The 15,989-nt window shown below is 36.7% G+C and overlaps 1 protein-coding gene across 1 annotated transcript in view; it reads right to left on the reverse strand.

Moving 5' to 3' along the window:
• Positions 1-15,989, reverse strand: part of GPC5 (glypican 5) — a 361,698-nt gene that overhangs the window by 235,749 nt on the left and 109,960 nt on the right. The window contains exons 4-5 of the mRNA XM_021416707.1: positions 10,863-10,996; positions 7,846-7,971 (exon numbers count right to left, since the gene is read on the reverse strand). Coding sequence (XP_021272382.1) covers positions 7,846-7,971; positions 10,863-10,996 — 260 coding nt within the window. The remainder of the gene's footprint in view (positions 1-7,845; positions 7,972-10,862; positions 10,997-15,989) is intronic.

The raw sequence follows: 15,989 nt of genomic DNA on the forward strand, positions 1-15,989 counted from the left end.
GCTAAGTGAAAATCTGACCTACAGCTCTGTCAAAAGTCTTTAGCTGATGCAACTTATCATTTCTAAGGTGGGAAGGAAAACCTGTAAACACTGTAGTGGTGAACACTTATACAGTCATCAGTACTCAGAAGTTTCCTGCCTGGACTGGTAAGTCTGCAGTGTTGATACAGCACCACTGTGAACAATGCAGTGAAAGAGGACTCCTGAGATTTTTCACAACTCAAATATTGTTTAAATAATACAGTGAGAGCTGTTGTATTAAATTGCCAAGGGTAGCAGCAATAAATAACTTGCTTTTAGAAATATGAAATGCTTCAGAATATCAATGCATGCAAGCAATCTCATTGTAAAATCTGACTAAACGTATTTTTTGAAAAATATCTTGTATTTCAAATTTGAATCCAATTAGATTGTATTCATTTTATAACAACTTTAGTGAAGCACTAATACACAAATATTCTGTCTATTATAATCTGCAATCATTCATAGTTATTTATGTTATTTGTTTATTTTTGAAGAATGCAGCAAATTTTTTTGCATGAGTTTTCGTAAGTAAAAATGTCAAGTCATACTATACAAAAAATTACAGATTTTTTGCCTTCACTGTTGTATGTAGAGAACTATGGAAAAGTGGCCCTGAACTCCCTATGAAAACCTCTAAGAATTATCAGATCTCTAATACTAAATTCTGGAGTAAATCTTTTTTTTTTTTTTTTTTTTTTTAATGGCTGCATAAAATGATAGAATAAAACACTCCATAATGAAAGTATTATGATGACCGAATTCAAAATCATTCCATGAGTTTGGTCACTGTTCTTTCTCTCCTCTATCCTTCAGCTGCCTTCTGAGACTTTATGAATGCTATTCAACATGGCTTGAATCATACTTTTCAGTTTGAAAGACCATACATTTTGTAAATTACTACCAACTTATTAAAAATAAATTAACCCAGTGTTTGAACCCTTCCATTATAACCCCTGCTATGCACAATGAAGGATTCAAACATTTCTACGGCAAACACTACAAAAAACTATATACATTTGCTCAAGCAAACGGAAGGAAAAACAGATCATTTATTTAGAGGTAATCAAATGAAAAATATACTTTACTGCTTTTAAAAAATTCAAATAAATAAAAAAAATTACATCTTGCAATGTCATTAATCTTATCTAAGCAAATGTTGAAAACTGATATTACAGTTATTAAAGCAGGAATGGTTTTGTGTGTATACTTCCTGACAAAATAGAGAACAAAACCCACAAATAATTTAAGCAAATGAATTATATGCCATTTAATTTTTTCCATGGATATCAGACTTGGATCTCCTAAAAGGAAGTGACAGAGAGATCAGAATTACAGATATTAAATAAACTACACAGTTTTTAAACAGTCTATCATTAAATCAATATTATTTCTTCTTCTACTTTTTGTCTTCCTCTGGAATAGTTTACATTCCCGAATTCACTAAGCTAACCAAAAAACAGTATTTGAAGTTTCTCAAAACAAAAGACGACAAAAAGTTATATCAGAAAACTAGTACAGCGACAAATATCATTATTTTATTATTGAATGATATGTTGTTGACAGAAGTAGAAATGCCTTTTGTTTTCTACATTGATGGTGAAAAAGATTCTCATGAGACTCTCTCATTCTTCTTATAATCATAATAGGATGTTAATGATATTTCTTTCGGGGCTGTTGGTGGTAAAACTAATGGTGCTGTTGATAAAACTAATGGTGTTGCTGATAAGACATCAAACATATCTTGGCACCAGCACTTTTCCAAATGCAAATTTATAAATTGTAATGAAAAAATTCTCCTGAATTCAGGGAGAAGCTTTGGTGCCATGTATTCTTACAGGTTAGATGTCCTGATTCTTCAGTACAGCCCAGGTGTAATATGCTGGTGAGAACTTTCAAGCATCCATAAAGGGGTAGCAGCAGTTCAAAATAGAAATACTTTAGACTTTAGGTTGGCTTGTTTTTTTTTTCAGTGGAAAAGGCAAGTCCTACCTGACCACTCTAGTGGTCTTCTATAGTGGTGTAGCTGCATCAGTGGATAAGGAAAGAGCCACTGATGTCATTTCTCTGGATTTCAGTAAGGCCTTTAATACAGTCCCCCATAACATCCTTCTCTCCAAATTGGGAATATATGGATTTGATGGCTGGACTGCATGATGAACAAGGAATTGGTTGCAAGATTGTACCCAGAGCATGGTGGTCAATGGCTCAACATCCAGATAGAGATCAGTAATGAGTGGCATACTTCAGGGGTCTGTACTGGGACTCTAATATCTTCATCAAAGTCATCGACAGTGGGATTGAGTGCACCCTCAGCAAGTTTGTGGATGACATCAAGCTATGGAGTGAGGTTGAAATGCCTGAGGGACAGGATGTCATTCAGAGAGATCCAGATAGGCTTCAGCAGTGGGACCAGGTGAACCTCATGAGATTCAACAAAGCCAAATGCAAGGTCTTGCATCTGGGTCACAGCAATGCCCATATCAGTACAAGCTGCAGAATGAAAGGATTGAGCACAGTCCTGCCGTAAAGGACCTGGGGGTACTGGCAGATGGGAAGCTGGACATGAGCCAGCGACGTGATCTCGCAGCCCAGAAGCCAACTGTATCCTGGGCGGCAACAAAAGAAGCATGGCCAGCAGGGCGAGGGAGGTGATCCTGCCCCTCCAATCTATGCTGGTGAGACCTCTCCTGGAATACTGCATCCACATGAGGAGTCCTCAGTACAGAAGAGACATAGACCTGTTGAAGCGTGTCCAGAGAAGGGCCACAAAAATGATCCACGGGATGGAACACCTCCTCTATGAGGACAGGCTGAGAGAGCTGGGGCTGTTCAGCCTCGAGAAGAGAAGGCTCTGGGGAGACCTAAGAGCAGCCTTTCAGTATCTAAAGCAAAGCTACAAGAAGGAAGTGGACAGACTCTTTAGCAGGGTCTGTTGTGATAGGACAAGGGGAAATGGTTTCAAACTAGAGGAGAGGAGACTTAGATTGGATCTAAAGAAAAAGCTTTTCATGATAAGGGCAGTGAAGCACTGGAACAAGTTGCCCAGAGAGGTGGTGGAAACTCCACCCTTGGAGACATTCAAGGTCAGGCTGGATGACGCTCTGAGCACCCTGATCTAGCTGTAGGTGTCCCTGCTCATTGCAGAGGAGTAGGGCTAGATGACCTTTAAAGGTCCCTTCCAACTCAAACAATTCTATAGTTCTATGATACTCTGAATGTCAAAGCAAAACTGTGAAGATTCATTTTTAAATCACATTTTTAAATTCTCACTTTCATTAGAAATCATCTACCTACAAATATCTTTATCCTTTATTTATCTCGTAAGTTGACTTGGTATATGAACAATTCTGGTTAATTTGTCTTATAATGCTATTGGTACTACAATTTTATGAGCTCATGGGAAGACTGAACATTCACAGTTCTGGGGCAGGCATTGCCAAATTCGCCAGTTGTTAGGAAGTGCGTATTTATAATTGCTTTTCTCTAAGCATCTGTTGCTGATCCTTGCTGGCAATAGCATATGAGGCAAAGCAGTAAAAGCCACAATGGGCTATTCTTACATTTCAAGTTGCTCAGGCAAATCTTTTGCGTAGGTGGCAAGTGGTGACTTTAATAGTAATTTTAGTTCTGCCTCATTATAAAGTGAGAACTATCTCAAATAGAAAAAAACTAAGAGGAATTCATTGTATTTCTTTATACCACCATTTATCTGGTTTTCTTGGCTAAGAAATGATGCAGGATTGTACTTTTGTTTCAGAATACTTAAGAATAGAAGGAGAAAATTCTTTTCCCCAGACTAAGAGCTGTGCTAAACATTTATTCGATGATAGATGCTTATTATAATCACTTTCTAACAGCTTGTTCAGCAATTAAAATCAATCATGCTGTTTAGTTCCTCTTAATTTGGATACTTTTGATTTGTATTTCATAAGAAATTCTTCCTCCCAAACTTGATTAGCTGTTTTTAATAATCCCCATTACTTTTGAATCCTTTAACACATATAATTTTACTATTTCCTTCTCTCACATCTATTTTAGTTCCAGTAGAATCACAGGTCTCGAGATGCAAAATACACATTCAGCTCTCCTCTATGGATGTTTAATTCATCCCTGTTCACATTCCAGCTATGTGCTCCAGGCAATCAAAGCTGCATAAATGTCAGTTAAACCACTCTCCTTTCCTCTCCCCCGCTTTCCCTTCCGTCTCCCTTTCCCCTCCCTCTCTCTCTCCCTCCCCCTCTCCCCTCCTCTTCATTTGCACAATTCCTGTTACTTTAGCTTTACAGATAAGTCACAGCTGAAATTCTGAACTCCTGCATGCAATTTTTTCACTTGCTTTGGTATGCATAACTTATTAATTGTAATTCCTCTTTTTCCATTGAACCTCGTGAAACCTATAACACTAAAGTCTGGGTATATCATCACAGGATTCAGTTATGCCTTTAAAAGAGATGTTTTCATGACCAACCATTGTAGTCACACAACTGTCTAAAACAGTGGAAAGGCTGAAAGTGGAAAGAATCTACTCCTCTTAGAAGTCCCATCCCTCATTCTGCAGTAAAATGGACCTTGCAAGAATAGTCTTGCTCCTGAAAGTCTTGTCAACTACAAATCTTGTCTGACATGTTTAGGGATTCTTAGTTTTGATAAAAATGTGAACCTACACCATGTAATAGCCTAGGCTCAGGACAAGTTCTATTTTCAGAATCAAGCACAGCATAGTCATAACATTACTGTTATTAAAAATCATTTAAAAAAAAAGACCTGAAGCAAAAAGGAATTATCAGAAGTATACGAAAACTGTTAGGTAAGCTTTCATTTCAATAATACTCTCTTTTCTATTTTTCTGACCTTTTCCCATCCATACTTGATAATCTCTAGGTGGTATGAAATATGGTGAAGGCTATAAGATTTACATGAAATATGATATTACAGCTGTTAAAGTCCTAACCTACTTCCTTTATAAAAATGCAATGAAAAGGAGAAAGAAGAGCAGCAAAGATTTTTTAAAAACATATCTATCTTCTGTTTCCAGTGTTGTTGCTGCTTCAAGAGAGAAACACAGACACAGTAAGCACTTAGCAATCTCTTCAGGTGCTGCTACAGTTACATTAACATTATGTAGCCTATGGCATTTCTTTCTCTTGTCAACAGAAAAAGCAGTCAACGACTGCTATGGTACGTGACTTTCAAATAGAAGGTAAAAACAGAGATGAATAATGTTGAAACAAACAAAATCCATTTGCATTTAATTAATGTGTACAACGTCGATTTTTCCTTCCTCTCCTTCAGTGGCCAGGAACCCTGCATGGATGAATTCATCAATATATTTATTTAATACTCTACTAGTTGGGAGGGAGGGATTAAAAAAAGAAGAAAAGAGAGCAAATTTACAGACTCAGGTTTTTACAGAGAAAAGCAGCGATGTCTGTTCAAGTCATTACTGCTTCTAAAATGTCACAGATCATGACAACACAAGTTGGGCAACAAGGGATTTAGATAATACTAGAATCGGAATTAGAAGGTTGAAGGAGATCTTAGGAGGTTATCCAATTCACCTTTGCAACTCTATGGAAAAAAAAATGGCTTTAGTTGAGTTATTATTACTTTTTCTGTCTATTCTTAAACATCCTCCTCAAGGCAAATGCCAGGCCCCTTAGCTGCCTATTTTTGTCCCTCATTGTTCTCATCACTAGAAAACTAATATTTAATCTTACTATATTTTAAATGCTTGCTACATATTCCAGCCATTATCCGTTTCTCTAGAAACAGATAGTAGATATTTTCCTCCCTCTTAGCAACAGCTTGTTTGCACTTTGCATTTTCCCCATCACTCTTTCTTTTCCAGGTTAAACAAATCCAGATCTTTCACTCTTTCTTTCTTTTTTTTTTTTTTTTTTTTAAGCTGAGTTTTCTAGATTCTCTATTACTCTCATAATGTTTTTAGGAGTATTCTTCAAGTTTGCCATAATTTTCCTGAAAATGCTGTACCTGGGCTCGTGCTGAGTTTCATCAAGATTGTTTTGGACGACCTGCCCCCATTTTTGTATTGTGTTTGTATTCATTTAGTATCTTCTAAATTGATGTGTCTGCACATGGGGTAGGATCATTGCCAGTAGTTCAAGTTCCCATTGCCTGACATCTTCATTTCCCTTCCAAACGTCCCCAAGCATCACCATTTCCAATGCTGCTCATCTCCCATCAGATCCCTTCACTATCTGATTGATTCATTAATCCATTTCAACCATCATTTTTCAGCCCAATCTGCGGGGCAGGAGCCCTTCTCACTCAAACACATTTCCCTTGTGTTTAAATTTGCAGAATTTGTTTGAGCGTGTTGAATGTGTTTCTAAAACTGACTTTCTTTAAGTCCCATCACTAAACCATGTCCTTCGGTGCCATGTTCACATGTCTTTTAAATACTTCAACGGATGGAGACTCTATCACTTTCTTTGGCAGCCAATTCCAAAACTTGACTACTCCCATGTCCAATATAAACCTAATCTGGTGTAACTTGCAACTGTTTCCTCACATCTGATCTCTTGCCACCTGAAAAGAGACCACCTATAAGGGAGTTGGAGAGAGCAATGAGGTCTCCCCTCAGCCTTCTCCAGACTAAAAAAACCCAGTTCCCTCAGCCACTCCTGATATGGGTTGTTTTTCAGTCTCTTCACCAGCAACGTCCTTCCTGCAGTGAGGGACCTAAAACTGAACACAATATTCAAGGCGCTGTCTCACCAGTTCTGCAAACTATACACACATCCAAGCCATGAGCAGCTAGAAAAATATTGTGAGAAACAGTGTCAAAAGCTTTACTAAAATCCAGGTAGATGACATTGACAGCCTTTCCCTTATCTTCTAAGCAGGTCATCTTGCCATAGGAGATGAGGTCAGAGAGGGAGATCACATCAGTCAGGGAGCACCTGCCTCTCATAAACCTATGCTGAAGATGCAGTGTGTCACTGCCCTTTCTGCTTAGTACCAGCTCTCTCTCACTTTATTAGCTCACCTTACAGCCTTTGGCCACATTCTTTGACAGTACCTAAACTTAATGTTAAAAGCATGATCTGTATAAAACATAATTGCAGTTAACCTCTTAATGTTGTGATCTCTGTCATCACAAGGACTTCCTGCTGAAAGAAATACTTGTTATAAGTAATAAAGCATAGATATAATTTCTGTGAAAGTCTATCTGATATCCACAAATGTTAGCGTCCTATATGTTGAGAACATTTTTATTCCAAACATACTCATCCAAGAGCATAGTAATTAATTTTTTCTCTTTTTTTTTGCCATTGCTACTGAATGACACCTCTCAAGCAAGAGCATGTGTAAAATAATACATGTGTTTCACCTTTAAAATATTTTATTTTAGCGTTTTAACTTATAGCCCTCTCCTGAGAAACCGCCTATATTAAGAGACTGGCTCATTCTTCAGAGCTAAAGAAAATTTTAATCAAATATCTCCAGATCCTTACCACAAACTCTATATTAAAAGAAGCATTTTATAAAGATCATGCTAAAAAAAAAATCCTAATATTTATTTCCAGTTATATTTTGTAAATGCCAGTCTGTCTTCTTTTTCTAGCCAGAGTATGGTTAAGCTCCATAAATTTGAAGGAGAAATGTCTGAGGAGCAGTAAGACAGGGAGATTTTTTTTTTTACCATTTTCAGATGAAGCCTAAGAAACCCATACTGACTTGTTTTTCAAGCTGTTCTTGACACATACTCAGGGAAACAATGCACTTGATTCCACATAAAAGCTATTCTAGAGAAATGAAAAATACAGAAGAAAAGACAAAAGAGAGTGAAAAAGGTACCTTTTTACAACATCTTCTCCATTCCAACATGGGAGTCCATCAGCAGCTGCCAACTCATTACTACACAGCTGATCAGCCAGGCCACCATAAAAGGCTCTGTAGAGGCGAAGGTGCCTGATAAATTCTCTGTACAGAGAAACATGGAAGCAGAGTCAGTCAACAGTATTAAGCACTACTGCTGTTGTGCATTTCTGCAAGAAGGTACAGAATGTGCTTGTTCTAATATTGTCCCTTGGTTCCAATGATTTTTTTTAAAATCATTTGCCAATTTTCTGTTATCTGATTCCCTAAGATACATTTCAGTAGTTTACAGAGTTGATACTTTCATTTGTGAAAATTAAACAAAACAATTTGTTCATGTTCTGGAACAGGAATTATTTTCCTCTGCTCTGAAATTTTCTTGCATAGTTCTGATACAACATGCAATGTTACACTTGTAGAAATGTACTCTAATTTTTTTTTTTTTTTAAAGAAAAGCATAGCAAATTAAAAAGCAGGTGTTTATTGTCTTCTGTTTTTCAGCACTATCAATCTGCCCCCTACATAGATTTACAAGTAATAGAAAGAATATTGGTTAGCATTATGGAGCAATTCAAGATTTAGGTAGGATGAGTTTAAGATGTAGATGTTAAATATTTAGTGGATATTTAAATTATTGTCTGAAAAATGACATTAATTTTATTGTCCTATGCTGCTAAGTTATAAATTATGTATTGCTATTTTAAATAATTGCTAAGATGCCCAGTTTATATACTGAAATCAAAACAAATTAGTGATTTTTTTTTTTTGTTAGTATCTTTGTAACTGAATTGTGATATTTATGTTTATAATTTGTTTGCTTATTTATTGAAAATCTTTTCCTGGGAGACCAATTCCTGCTGTGAAAAATAAAATACTTATTTATTCTGGTTTAGAATATCACAGTATACTGAGTTATCTATGACCCGCAGGCACAGAGGAGAATGGTGCCAACAAATTCTGCACTCATTGCTCTATAAACCAACAAGCTTCAGTTTATTTTACCTTATTCAATGGTGTTTGGAGTTGTGGAAAAAAAAAAAAAAAGCTACAAAAGTTCTAGACATTTCCCAATGTTTGGTTAACATAGATCTAAAATGGCAAAAGGAATTCAATTCCTAATTTTTGTTTACTCAAAAATTAACACAGATAAAGCATGAGTATTATATACAGTCTATCACTAGAATATCAGAATACTCTACACAAAGCATAAGGATTCAGATTTACTATAACTATTTAATGCAAGCTAATTGTATTGGCGTATCTGAAATTGCAGTTCTGAAAATCTCAGGTAGAGTCATTTTTGACTATGCACCATAGAATTGTATATGCACAATATATTTTAAATACATAAATATGATTCATCTGTGGTCTCCCACCCACAGATAGTTATAGCCTGTATCTCTCTGTCCCCAAAAATGCATTCTTCCATTTTCCATTGAGAAGGATTGCATTTAACTATGGTGTTGAGTTTACATTCTGGATGAAAATTAGTTATTAGAATCTTCTCACAGTAAATAGCTGGAATTTCTTCTCTGTGCAACCAATCAACTCCATACAGAAACTGAAATAAATAGAGATGCTAAAATATCTTATGACAAACTGCATTCTAACAGAAAAGTCAGTTATTCAGTTTATTAGCAAACACAACCCTGAGGCAAATATGAAGTTAATATAGAAGTAATAACTGATTTCAACCCCTGTAGATGTCTGACCAAAGAAGTTAGAAGGGCAGATGGTCTGAATGTGAATTTTCACATGATCATCTAGATCAGACAGCATGTAATTACAGGCAGTTGAGCACAAATGTGCAATTACAGTCAGTGGAAGCTACTAATATTTCTCATCTGTTTATTTGGAAATGTTCTTTTTCTTGTTTGTTTACAGTTTCATTCTCCTTGCTAAAACCTAGCTAGGTTTTGGAGGAAAAAGCATTGTATATTTTTAAGATTGTATGTTATTATGTAAGGTTCATCTGACAATTTTTACAGTCAAAAGCAAAGTGGAATTTCCTTTCCTTCTTGTACCATGTAGTGCTAGAAAATACCTGCTTGGGATGCTGAAGTTTAAATTGTCTGATAGTGAAAATAATTCAGGAAAAGTTCAGACAGAGGTAGTCCAACATGTACTTCAAAATGTAAACTTTCATCTGCAGCTGGATATGAAGAAATTAGGGAGCCCTTAGGAGTCACACATTTAATGGAATCCTTTCGTTAATTTCCTTTTCTTAAGATCACTGTCACTGATCAAGTCTGCACCATTTGGGAGAAGCCTGTTCTTTTCTGCTAAACTTGTGAACGTGGCTGGGAACAACCATGTGGCTATGAGGTATACGGCAGGTAAACAAAGTGGTTGACTGGGAGAACTGTGCATCCTTAAAAGCAGGCTGTAAGTGTTTGCTGAAGTTGCTCTTCTCTTTGAGGAGTTGTTACAGTTGCCATGGGAATATAAAGAGAAACATAAATTGATTGTGACGAATAAGGAAGGAGATGATCCAGGAGGTTGCAAGTGAAGGTGAAATGAACTGTAAAGTTGCTAAACTGAAACCTGTGCCAATGGATCTCGAAATCTCTTTTTGCCCCCTCAGCTTTTTGGTGTAGTGCCTGTTGCACACCATAAAGTGCTTCCAACATCTCAGATGGGAAGCCATGAGAAAACACCACTGTTTTTTACTGTCCACTCCTCTGATATCCCTCAAGTTCCCCCTGAGGTTAGCTCAGATGCCTCATCTTTAAATCATGGAACAGTCCTGGATGAAGTCAGACATTAGAATACAATTTTACATTTGCAGTATGCCAGCAACTGGTAAACATCAACTGCTTAGCCACAAAAAAAAAAAGATATTGATAGATGAAATTCAGTGCTGGCCGAAGCAAACTTCTCTTTTGCATCCCTATCCCCTTGTTATTTCATGCCATTGCTTTGAATATAATCTATTCTGTTGTAAAATTAATGGCTTACTTTATTCTTTCTTTCTGGCTGTAAAACTAATGTCTTACTTTCTTCTGCTGGCAAGGGTTTCTTCACTGTCTCTCGAGAACATCTTCAGCCCTTGGTTATATTTGTTCTGATCAAAAGAGCAATGTGGAGGCTGTGTGGGCTTCCTTACAGGAGGGCCACATATCTTGTTTACCTAAAAGGAAAACAGACATTAAGAATTAAAGAACATATGTAAGAAAAAAAAAAACTTTGTATCTATTTCTTGACTCAGCTTAAGTCCATTTTAACAAGAAAATCTGTGGACACATCATGAAGATTAGCTAAGTATCATTAATTATCATACTTGTCAACACCATGTCCACAATGAAAGCAGTAAACACACACGCGTATTTCATTTTGTATAAGAAAAATATAAACAAAATCACTCCTTTTGAAGGAATACAAGGTGCATGAGTAAGTCACCACACGTAGTTTATTGATCATGGATTTTTCCCTTCCTGTCAGGAAACTACTGCTATGCAGACAGTAACAGTAACTTCAGGGACCATGACATGTAGTGAATAGCGGCATATTTCCATTTTTTGGTTATAAACTCCAATCATATTTTTTAATATGCATTGAACTCTGTGATTTCTTTCAGGGTTGATGAATTATTATGGCATGTTCAGCACAGTTACTCAGAGCATACAGTGAACGCTTAGTATGATGGAAACTTGCATTACAACTTTCGAAGATGTAAATTTAATGATCCTAGATGCATGTTTAATGATTCAGACCATAGATGCTGAAACTGATTTTATATGTCTGGTTTTCTGATCTAGATGTCAATAGATACAAATTCACATGAACTTTTTTTTTTAATGTGATACTGAGCATTTAGTGCTATAGAGGATATCAATCCACGTTCATAGCTCATTATTCTTCCTAGTCACTGAAGAAAAGTAATTACTGCCATTCATATTTATTAAATAAGAGATACTTCATGCTGAGGATCACATCAGACAAGCTATTAAGCAGACAAAACAGTACATATCTTGTGTGCATGCTCTACTGAAAAACTAATACCACATGTGATTTATTAAAACCTGGTTCCAGTACATAGTCAGCCTTGTTAAAAGAAAAAGGAAGACAGAAAATCCGCAGAGAATTTAAAATAAAATGTCACTGCATTTTGCTCTGACTGAAATGAAGAAATAAAGAAAACCAGAAGTTTTTATAGTCACAGTGCCTGGCAGAATGGACAACGCTCATTTTATATATTATACGGTTGCTTCAAAATGCTATCTAATAACCTTTCTGTTCATTCTCTTTGAGTGAATGTCTCAAGAAATGTTTTGTGCCATCTGGGGAATTTTGCATTGACTGATACATTTACAAGCAAATCTTATTTTCAAATATAAAATCTTCCTTAAAAAATAATCTTAAACTTCATATCTATAAATACTGTCAAAATGCAGTCATCATCTGAAATGTCTTTTTAAGAAATTGCCATTCTTGGTTTTTTTTCCTTATTTTTTTTTTTAAGACATCTATGGAAAATTCTGAAAACAGCATTAGTTAAATTGTAAAAAGTGCTTATAGAGCACCACACATACCTCTGCCATTACACATCATACTCATAATGCTAAGAGCTGGTCTGTTAATGGTAGCAACATCTCTCACAGCTGAAAGTTACCTCAGCAACCTTTAGCAAAGTCACTTACTTCTTCAGACATAGTTTCTGCAGGATGAGCATGTACAAGCAGGTAGTCTGATGATGTCATCATCTGTTATCATTCGTGTATCTCTTATATTTAGAGCCCTGGGAACACTGCTTGCCTGACTGGCTGACTAGTGTGGTGTTGGTTACTTCTTGTTAAATGCATCGCACCAGTATCATTCACTCATCTGTTTTTTAAGTGCTCACTGCTGGCTGTCATTTTTATCTCATATTCAAGACACTAACTGTACATGGATGGCAAATGAGCTGCTGTGCACATGAAAAGGCCTTCAGGTGCCCACTGTGTCTGTAAGCAAAATAATTTAAAACTGACATGTCAGATATTCATTTTCCAGTATAAAGCTGATGATACACTAAAAAAAAGTCTAATAATGTATAATAATGTCTACAATGTCTAATAAATGTCTACTTTTTTGAGGATGCATTCTTCAAGTCTCCAGAATGAGTACATGGTACAAGTACAATGCCACTTAGATTATTTCCACTGCTATCAGAAGAACTATAACATCCATTAGACAAATTGTTTCAGTTCTTGGGCTGCAAAGTTAACCTTTCAAAAAAATATATATATATCCAAAATCATCCAGTACTATTACTGCCATTCTTCAGAGACACAGGCTGGAATCATAACTTTGAGAGAAGGGGAGTACTCTCACTACACAGATGAGCTAACAAATGATCATTTTGCAGCAATATCTGATCAGAATATATTCTTATCATCTTCCACTTCCACTGAAACATTTGCACAAATGGAGCACTTCTTGGCCTCAAATACAAAAATCTTAGAAAAGAGTATAAAATTATTCTCAGAGGGAACTGAAAATATCCTGAGGAAAATGAGACTGAAAAAATGCCTCAAAATATTACTCAAGAGAGAATTATAAATCTTGTTGAATTTCAGGATGAATTAAAAACTGCTGTAACATTTAAAAACAGATAAGCCTATGCAATCTACTAGTTGCTTTCTTTCCCCTTCCTTTGGTCAAATGTTCTTAAAAAAAATACTGAACAATTTGTAAAGGCTTAAAAGGAAACCTCAGAAAATTATAAAACTCCTGATTTTCACAGTTCAGACAAATCTATTCTCATTATACTCAGCATGCTGTTATTATGCACAATTTGTATGCCACAGTATGATGACTGGGTTAATTAAAAGCTCTTGTAATAACCATGCAGTTAAATTGCAATTAGTGCCACCCATGAACTTTATGGCAGTTTGACTTCGCGTGGTGCAATTCAGTAGAACATCTCTGGCGACACACAGTTTGGAAAACCTGAGTATCATAAAGCTTTGCGTTTAAAGAGGACTGGACAACGATATGAGCATCATGTCAGTAACAGTGGGACAGTGTTCTCTATGTTCACATGTTCAATAGGGCAAATCAGTCACACGCTTTGAGACCTTTTACCACTGCAAAAATGTTTCTTTCTGACTTCATCATTTCTACTGAAATTACTTCTTCATTGATTCTGAAATGCAATGATCACTCCTACATTTAATGTGAAGAGTGAAATAAAAGTAACACCTCTTCAAAAATGTGATAACAGAACTGCTGTGTTATCTTAAAGATAAGGTGTGGAGTGAAACAGAATACAAGAAAACACAGTGGCAACACCTTTCTGAAATATGCAAAACTGGCAGCAAACAGGAATTTGACTGAATGAGAGAAGATTGCTGAGTGAAAGAATTCACAAACAGTCCTACAGAAGACAGAGATGCCATACAGGCAGATTTGGACTTGACAAGTATCATGATGGTCTACAAATATGAAAGAAGGTTAAGAAAAGAAGGTATACACACAAGCACACATGTATGTACATATGTACATATGTGTCTGTGTGTGCATTTATGTGTGCATATATATCTGTGGGTGAACACTCAGGCATTCACAGAAATACCTTTTCCCATTACATCCAAACGCACAAGAAAAGAAAAGCTAATAATTAGAGACAAAAGATGAACAGAACTATCTGATCTAAATAACCTAAGCTGCTAACACACATGGGCCTGGTATTCACTAGCAGTAGAGACACAGTACTGATATCATGGTACGGACCCAGATGATCTGCTGTCCCATGTAGGTCTACATGTACAGTATTGGGACACACGGAGGTGCTATAAGCACACTAGGTCAGGTACCAGAACTGGTCTCTCTCCCAGACTGCGGGAGTTCACGCCAGCTCCAGGCCAGCAGAAAAGCCTGCCAGCAACATGACTGAAGCAAACTAATGCACAGCGCTCAGGCATACTTCAAACCAGGTAACACCGAGTCCCAGTGATTAACTGTGTCAGGTCTTAAAACTGTTCCACTGTGCCAGAAACAGATCTCAGGAATCCTGAGATTTGCTGCTCCAGTTTTGGTCACAGGCTGTTGTGAAACACATTGAAAAGATGAGCATCTTCTAGTTGTACAATGTGCCTGTAGTTTGCTTTCACTAGTTCTCATTTACATACATAGAGTGAGAAGGAAGAAAACACTTCTGTATACAAAACCCCCACGTCTCAGACTCAGATCTAGCAGGGAATCAGAATCAGAAGCCTGAAAATCACCCTTTATTTGACACTTAATTTTTTTATGCATGTGCACCATAAGCTTTTGATAAATAAATACCCAGGATTTCCTGTAAACGGGATGTGTCACTCCCATTCACTAGACTAGGACACAGTCTCTCAGACTGCAAGGTACCAGAGTGGCTGTAGTCCATGTATGAACTTAAAATTGTTTTTATTTAATGCATATTTCAGTTACTGACCAATCTGATGGCCCTCAGGTCTAGCTATCACAAATTTGCCACCATCCCGTAAAGTTAAATTCCCTTGAACACTGGTGGAAAAATGGACAGAAGTCCAAAGTCTCTAAACCAAAGCTACAGTAAGATGGCAGAACGACAGGTTGAAAATATAATAGGAAAAAAAAAAAGTTATGAAATGGGCTGTAGTTGGTTTCCTGGGAATGAACGAGTGCATACTTTCTTTCAGAAACAGACTCTTGAAGTCACAAGTGTTTCCAGCAAGTGATTGCAACTTCAAACTACCCAAAATATTTATCCAGAAACACAAGGCATCTTGTCTACAACATTTCCCAATTCAGAATCAAACCTTGCAAACGGATGTGTGATACCTTCAGGTAGATAGATGGCTGTGTGTCAGTCGGAGGAGTGCAGTGCATCAAATCCTGTTCTGCACCTTGTGCTGCCAGCCAGTCACTGCCCACAGCAAGGGAAAGGAAGGTTCTCCTTACTAGGCAGCTCTGGGCTTTGGCACTTTTTGATCACCTAACAGGTAAAAATGAAGATTTCTCAAAGTCAAATCAGCTTCTCCTTTTAACTTATAATAACATCCAGCCGACCTCCTGCAACATAAACCAAGATATCCTCACATTTGGTCTAACATAGTTTGCCTTCTTTCAGTTAAACCACAAGAGGGAGCACCAACATCTCGGCATTTCCACACACTTGAGCAGCT

This window comes from Numida meleagris, chromosome 1 (assembly GCF_002078875.1).
Source record: "Numida meleagris isolate 19003 breed g44 Domestic line chromosome 1, NumMel1.0, whole genome shotgun sequence".
NCBI classification, from domain to species: Eukaryota; Metazoa; Chordata; class Aves; order Galliformes; family Numididae; genus Numida; species Numida meleagris.